General features: G+C 40.2%; 1 protein-coding gene across 1 annotated transcript; it reads left to right on the forward strand.

Annotated features, from left to right (window-relative positions):
- Positions 1–3,127: 3,127 nt before the first annotated feature.
- Positions 3,128–7,235, forward strand: si:dkey-238o13.4 (uncharacterized protein LOC560780 homolog). The gene is made up of 6 exons (XM_046318485.1): positions 3,128–3,284; positions 4,140–4,247; positions 4,453–4,592; positions 4,817–4,913; positions 5,135–5,259; positions 6,462–7,235. Exons 1-6 carry the CDS (start codon positions 3,200–3,202, stop codon positions 6,636–6,638), a joined length of 732 nt encoding a protein of 243 aa, XP_046174441.1. The 5' UTR covers positions 3,128–3,199; the 3' UTR covers positions 6,639–7,235.
- Positions 7,236–7,924: the final 689 nt, after the last annotated feature.

Here is a 7,924-nt window from a genome sequence, read left to right on the forward strand (position 1 = left end):
ACAAGTGATGCTAGTGAAGAGATGGTAGCCACACTTGGATGTCATAAGGTGAATGCACCAATTTGTAAGTCGCTCTGGATAAGAGCGTCTGCTAAATGACTTAAATGTAGTGGACACACCACCACCTGTAGTAAATGTTGGCTACCAGTCAAAACATACCCTGGGTGTTAAAAGGGTAGATTTTGTGGCATTCATTGCCACAGTTGTAAACTGTATGACACAAGTCTAAAAAAATATATTAAAAAACGGGATATTATTGTGGCTGCAGCAGAAACGTTTTTGGGACTTGCAAGGGGTACTAGCACTGGAATTACATGCCTTCCCAGGTTCCCCAAAAAAGTTGTTTGATTTTTTAAATTCATTTTTTAATAAATTTTTTGTATTTTGGTTAAAAAAATATTTTGTTCAATTTTGGGGGAATCCTTTTTCCACCCCGCACAGTAGATGGCGGAATGCACATTACATTGTGCGATCGCCAATGTACCTAAGAAGAAATGACAGGCTGTGGTCTCTTGGTTTAGTTATAAAAAATCTTTGGTATTACACCCCACCCAAAAGACTGTCGACCAATCAGGTTCACGTTGTCCTGCTGCATCGCGCGGTTGCTAAACTATCGTCACGAATTGCCTTCTCAAAGTCAGGCTATGAATCGAGAAATCTGCCTATTTTCCTCGAAAGTAAGTAATGTCACGAATCCAAAGCTATACGATATTACAGAGAACACGTTAATTATCTCACATCTCGGAAAATATTTGTAATGTTATACTTGTTGTTCTCGAAATTGATGCTAATGTTGGAGTTTTGAGCTAGCGCCCAATTGACTCCCGTTCAACACCTTGGAGAACTCGCCTTAAACCAGAATAGCTCAGAATGCACTGCGCGGCCCATTGACGACGCAATGTTTCGAGAACATTTGCATATGTTTGTTAGGGAACGCCTACTCTGTCAAATGCGCTTGTGCAGTAACTCAATTCACTTTTGCACACGTTTGAAACATTGCAAATTCTTAAAACTTTGGCAAAAGGTAAAGCCTACAAAACGTTATCCACTCTGTTCGTAACATATTTTAGTTTTGGGAAGAGGATACAGTATTGAGACCAAATGTTTCATTGATGAGAAAATGTGCAGAATGTCTGCCAAAATCCATCTTCTCCCACTGCTGGCCAATGGGCTTCCTCGCACTACCATATTTGGTAGTGAGTTGAAACGCCAGGCGGATTCTTCACATTTATACGTCCAGTAAAATATCTGTCTCATTGTTCTATCTATGGTATCTCTGTAGCTACTCACCCTAAACCTGTTACATCGATGAGCGTGATTTTAATGTTTGAACCCAATCAAAAGTTCAGAAAAGTTAACTGTCACGTAACAGCTCAAAAATGTGGGTGCACTCGATTTAGCTCTGCCCCCAGCCCATCTTTGTTTAGATTGTATTCATTTAGCAGACCCTCTTATCCAGAGCAAATGGAGTTAAGTGCCTTGCTCAAGGGCACATCAACAGATGTTTCACCTAGTTGGCTTGGGGATTCAAACCAGCGACCTCTGTCACTGGCCCAATGCTCTTAACCACTAGGCAAGCCTCAAAACCGATGCATGAGTAATTATGGGTTAAAACAGATGTGTTGGCTTAGATTGTTGACAACATGTAGCTTAAACTATATTTTGTCTCCAATGTTTATTGAAACATAAATACATTTGCACAATGAGCACTTGTTGTCTCTCAAATACAGCATTAAAGTTGTTGATTATCTAGGTAGCGAATTTCAGCCATATTGGCATTGACATGAAATCAGTCAAAACACCTCAAAACAAGACATGGTATGAAGAACAACATTAAACTAGCTGAAACGAGTCACCTTCAATTCCCTAAATGTATTGTCATTTTCGAAAAATTCTCAGCTACCCCATCTATAACACAGCCATAAAGTAAAGTGGGAAGAATTATGAAAACAAAAATAAGCTTTTTGGTCTCAAAGTGAAAATCTGCATCTTTTCAACCTCATAATTATGTGAAAACACAGCATTTCTATGATCTGTGGTTGAAAAGATAAGAAATCTTCAAAATATTTTAATGAGAAATCACAGGGTAGGATTAAAATCCATTTTAAAAACAGTGATTTTCAAAGCTTGCAATGACTTTCTAGCCAGGGGGGTATTTTCTTGCTCCCCACATCAAAGTTTGAAAATCACTATTTTTAAAATAATTAACTTTTGATTACGTCACTGGGTAGAACTTTTTAAGTTACATTTTTTTCTACAAAACATAGAAATGTGTCACATATGTAGACACTGGTATTGTGCTGGAGATAATGAAAATGAGGTTGAAAAGGGGTGCAATTGCCCTTTAATTTAAGGTTAGGATTAGGCATAAGGTTAGCAGTGTGATTAAGGTTAGGGTTAGGTTTAAAATATGATTTTAAGAATAAAAATGTTAGAAATAGGCAAGGTCACAACCATATATTTAGAGACTTAGGCCAACTTTTAGAATGTTGAATATTGTTCTAATTCTAGACATTCAGTTACATACCATTGTTTAAACATTCCCCATCTAATGTTAATGATGGCTGCCATATAATGTTGTAGTGTCATGTAAATGCATCATAATGCTCATTGTAGACATTCAGTTTTATAGTATGTTTTTTTAATACTCCCCATGTAGCCTAATGTTAATGGGAAGCTAATATGGCTGACATAGAATGTTGAAGTGTCATGTTAATGCATCATAATGTTGAAACTGCTTTGGCCCAACTCGCTAAATACATGGCTCTGGGCGGGGTTTATTCCTTTGTGGCAGTGTTAAGTAGTGAAGACTCACTGAATCCGAATGAACAAAAAAAAAAAGATTAATATTCATACTACATTAATAACAAATTAATTTGCATTTTTATTTAAATGTTAATTTAAAACAATATACATATTCAAAATATAGCCTATGAATGTAATATATTAAATATCTGTAATATTTGAGAGAGAGAGCGAGAGAGAGATAGAGAGAGAGAAGTGAAAGGGGAGAGGGGAGATGGGAGGTCAATTAGGTTTTGCCGTTGTTCTTTCACCTGATACGGGCGTGGCTTCAGTGACACTTGTAAAGGGGCGGAACAGTGGCCCTTGTTATTTGTTTAAAGGTCCGGGTGGTACAAAGTACTCTCCATAGTCTCAGACTGTCAGCGGTGTTTAAATTCCTTTGGACCTATTCAGCATGTCAAACGCGGACAGAGTTGTGTTAGCTCTCGGTGGAGCAGGAACAGTGGGCTCTGGAATAGTTAAAGCACTCCTCGACAAAGGTAAGATGTCCTTATTGAGATAAGGAGCATATGGATTCTTGAAACCATTACACCTGCCTTAAGACAATTCCCCCGCCCACGGTTAATGGTCAGGATTAAATTGTGCAACATCTATAATTTCCTGCGTGCAAAATAGGTAGGATATATGAAGAGGTCTAATAAATCTTATGCTGTGTGCGCCATTTGCCATTGGTCGTTGTTGGGTGGATCAAATTGGGTCTGCTGGAAAGTAGTTGTTTTGTTTGTGTTTCTCAAGTTATGTTGGGTAATAGATGAAAAACTTTTGAGTAATTGAGAAAAAAAGGATGAGGCTACCGTTCGTTGTCAAGGTGAATTGTGGATTGTCACCGCGTAAAAAAAAACGGCCTCCTTTACGCACAGATTTCAAGTTGTGATTCTCATAAGAATGTCCAAAAACATGATGTTGTCTTGAACTCCAACTAGCAGTTAACATCGGGAGCAATGTGAATGCATTGTTGTATTTTGTCAACAGTGCTGGTAGTCTAGCATAAGCCTGTGTATCTTGGTTTAACGTTTTCACATAGGTTTCTCGGGACGCGATAGATAATCAAATGTATGGTGAATCGAAATACCACGACGAGTTAATTGATTGGTATAGCCCTTTTCATTTATACCACACTGTCATTCCTCAGGTGACAAGTTGCCTTAAGTGTCCATCACTTGTCAAGTGGACATTCTGGTTTCTTAAATTGTGTTTTGTTGAATAGTATAATATATTGTCCATGACATTCTACAATGTTAAATAATATATTTAGCAATAAGCCAACCCAACTACTGCAGCAAAATTAACCTTCTGTTTGCCTGATTGTGACTGTGTACTGTCCATGTTTCAAGGTTTCAAGGTGGCTGTCATCTCCAGAGACAACAGCAGATTAGAGAAGCTCAGAGGGTTTGTTTCGCCCTCCGTCCGAGACAACCTCACTACCCTAGTCGGGAATGTTGGTAAGAGCACCCATTCACACTCCTTGGCGGGTGACAACATTTGACAGACATATTTTAGAAATGAGAGTATTGTTGAAGGTATCCCATATATTAAAACAATGCCCCTGCATTGGAATATATATATATATATATATATATATATATATATATAACCAAAATGTAATGTATGGAAACACCTCTCAAACTCTGTTACACTTTGTCTCAGGTTCAGAGGAGGGGGCAGAGGTGGTCAAGCATGCCCTTCTGAAGTCTGTTGGCAAGGTGACAGACATTGTGTCATCTCTGGGATTCAGCTGGTGGCAGGGTGGGCCACCACATACCCAGACTCTGAAAGAACTACACTGGGTGAGTCTTCAACACACCTCACTGACTAATTCATGATCCAGAGTTTACCATCCTCATTATCTGTTAAGCGGTCATGATTTCATTGTTTTAAATCTGCACTCCACAACCTTCCTCTCTTTTCTGTCAGTTCCACATCTATTTAGATTTCCCTCTCATCTTGAATTCTTCCTCTCACTCCTTTTAATCTGTATTAATCTATTTTAATACTTCTCATCCACCTGTAGGTGATTGAGACATTGCTGTTTAGCACCTTTGTATCATGGAAGGTCTTCTTTCCGCTGGTGAGAGACGACCCCAACTGCACCTACACCTTTATCACAGGTGAGTCTCCCACCTGGGCCCTTCCCTACATTCCAGCCAGTACAGTAGTGTGTGTTCTGTGAAAGTGATTGGACCATTTGAGTGACATCGGCAACACCTGTTAGTACACTTGTCTTGAGGAACAACTTTCTTCCCCACTTGATAGCATAATGTGCAAGGACAAAATATTGTGTTGAGTATGGCTTGGTGGTTATTGGGCAGTGATGTGTGCTGTGCCGCAGGTGGTGCTGGAGAGAAGCTGTTGATGCCAGGTACAGGGTTCCTGACTGTTGGCGCCGCCAGCACCCTGGCATTTTGTCAGGTACTACGAGAGGAGTACCCAGAAGTGCCCTGTAAACTCAACCAGGTGTGGCCAAGATCTATAATGTAAACCCCCATTGTTTAGTTAGCTAGTGTATATTAAGGATCATGCTATCAGTTGCAGAACTTGTCTCAGTCTACCCAAATAGCAATTGCCAGTAAAAGTTGTCTGCAACATTGTGATCCTGAATACACCCTTCCCTTGTCTTGTTTGTTGGTTCATATACACTGAGTATACAAAACTGCTCTTTCCATGAAACGGACCAGGTGAATCCACGTGACAGCTATGATCCCTTATTGATGTCTCTTGTTACATCTACTTCAATCAGTGTAGATGAAGGGGAGGAGACCGGTTAAAGGATGTTTAAGCCTTGGGACAATTGAGACATAGATTGTATAAGTCATTCAGAAGGTGAATAGGCAATACAAAATATTTATGTGCCTTTGAACAGGGTATTGTAGTAGGTGCCAGGCTCACCGGTTTGTGTCAAGAACTGCAATGCTGCTGGGTTTTTCATGCTCAACAGTTTCCCACATGTATCAACAATCCACCACCCAAAGGACATCCAGCCAACTTGACACAACTGCAGGAAGCATTGGAATCAACATGGGCCAGCATACCTGTGGAACACTTCACACCTTGTAGAGTCCATGCCACGATTAATTGATGCTGTTCTGAGGGCAAAAATTGTGCAGTTCAAGCCAATCTGCTGTACACTATCATTAACCAACAGTTGTGGAAAATGTACCCAATTGTCATACTTAAGTCAAAGTAAAGATGCCTTAAAAGAAACATGACTGAAGTGAAAGTCACGGAGTAAAATCCTACTTGAGTAAAAGTATTTGGTTTTAAATATACTTAAGTATCAAAAGTATAAATAATTTCAAATTCCTTGTTAAGAACCAGACAGTGCAATTGTTTTTAAATTTATGGATAGCCAGGGGCACACAACTCTCAGACATAATTTACAAACAAAGCATTTTGTGTTTAGTGAGTTCGCCAGATCAGAGGCCGTAGGGATGACGAGGGATGTTCTTTTGATAAGTGTGAACTGGACAATTTTCCTGTCCTGCTAAATGTAACAAATATTTTTGGGTGTCAGGGGAAAATATATGGCTTAAAAAGCACATTATTGTCTTTAGGAATGTTGTAGAGTCAAATGTAAATACAGATTTTTAAAAACTACTTAAGTACTTTATGCCACTGTTAACCAATGCCAACTGGCTTCCATTCACTTGCTCTCACAGGTAAAGATCAACACAGGTGTGGCCCCTCCAGAGCGCATGGCTCCTGGTTACCTGAACCATCTGGACCTTGGTGAGGCTGTGGCCACGTTGGTGGAGAGAAAGAACTCCACCCACACAGTGTTCCCTGTCAACTCCCCGGCAGACTTAAAAAAAGTCATTCTCGAGGGTAACCTTTAAGGCTTCCCTGCTCTGTCATAAGTCCCTGCAGACTCTCAACTATAGTGCTGGAGTCATTCCACATCCATTTTACTGTATAGTCAGGAATGTGCTTTTCTTTGCATGCATTATAACCCTAACCCTGTAAGGAAGATGCCAAGCTTTATGTAAATTCATGCCAGAATCTGCATAGTCCTTAATTGTTTCGGTGCTCATGCACTAATAACCACATAATGCACTACCTTCCAGGATGTCAATGGAACTGTGCAGGTGCATAGTAGATTATTTAGATGTGCTCTACTGGGAAAGTGCAGGATGACTGAGGCAGCAAAAGACAGCGGGGGGACAGGGAGGGTAGACGGTAGGGGCGGCGATGGGGGGCTTGGCACATTTCTGTCCCCCTAGCGTGACTCTCTGTCCTGTTCACAGGCGCCCTCCACCCAACCCCTTTATCTGGGACAGCACATCCCATAAATAAACAATGTGGTGGGAGGTCTGATAGAGGGAAAATAAATATCCCAGAGTGCATTGTCTTTGTTTTACTGTTCTGTTAATGGCATACATGCTTAAGCAACAAGAATGTATATTTGTCATGCCAATAAAGAAACCTGAATTGTGTTAAGGCAACGCTAACTAAATGAGGGGGGCTTATGCAGTTGGGTCAGAGGTTGTTGGCAGTGGTTTTGTTTTGACCGTGTCGGCTGACAGCTCAATTAGGCCAACTTTGAATGAACAGCGGGGGAGAATCCGCCAGTCTCTCACTCCATCACACACAAAACATTTACAAACACTAATGCCTACATACCCTCATGTATGATGCCCTTTTTTATTCCAATAGAATATTTTGTAGGGAGACCAAGGAGGGATGGTAGTGAGATTACAAATTCTTACAAGGCAGGTCAAATTGGGAATCAGCCTCTAAAAGTGGGCAAAGGGAGGAGGAAGAAGGGTGAGAAGGGATTTTTGAATGTATGGGAAAAGGACAAAGGTAACGTTAATATTTTAAGGAGAAGAAAGAGTATTATGATGGTTGTATGGCACCTGACCTCATTTTCCATATCATTAAGAGGCATTCAAGCTGCAGTAGACCGAGCAGACATAACTACAGATGTAATTCAAAAAAGTACTGAAAATGATTGAAATGCAGCTGATTAATTGCACTACTTAAGTGTAATATGTTAATGCCTGGACTGGGCCTGTACCTGATGACACAACAAATCACTTAGGACAGGCTGAAGACATGGTAAGGAGCAAAGCAGGACAGTTGAAGTGGGTGTCAAATTTCTCCTCTGGTTTTGAGAAAAAAA

This window comes from Oncorhynchus gorbuscha, linkage group LG01 (assembly GCF_021184085.1).
Source record: "Oncorhynchus gorbuscha isolate QuinsamMale2020 ecotype Even-year linkage group LG01, OgorEven_v1.0, whole genome shotgun sequence".
In the NCBI taxonomy this organism is placed as follows: Eukaryota; Metazoa; Chordata; class Actinopteri; order Salmoniformes; family Salmonidae; genus Oncorhynchus; species Oncorhynchus gorbuscha.

Coding starts and splice junctions, on each gene's coding strand:
- si:dkey-238o13.4 (XM_046318485.1), top strand. CDS start 3,200: ATGTCAAACGCGGACAGAGTTGTGTTAGCTCTCGGTGGAGCAGGAACA. Junction 4,914..5,134: donor CACCTACACCTTTATCACAG/GTGAGTCTCCCA, acceptor GCTGTGCCGCAG/GTGGTGCTGGAGAGAAGCTG. Junction 5,260..6,461: donor TGCCCTGTAAACTCAACCAG/GTGTGGCCAAGA, acceptor TTGCTCTCACAG/GTAAAGATCAACACAGGTGT.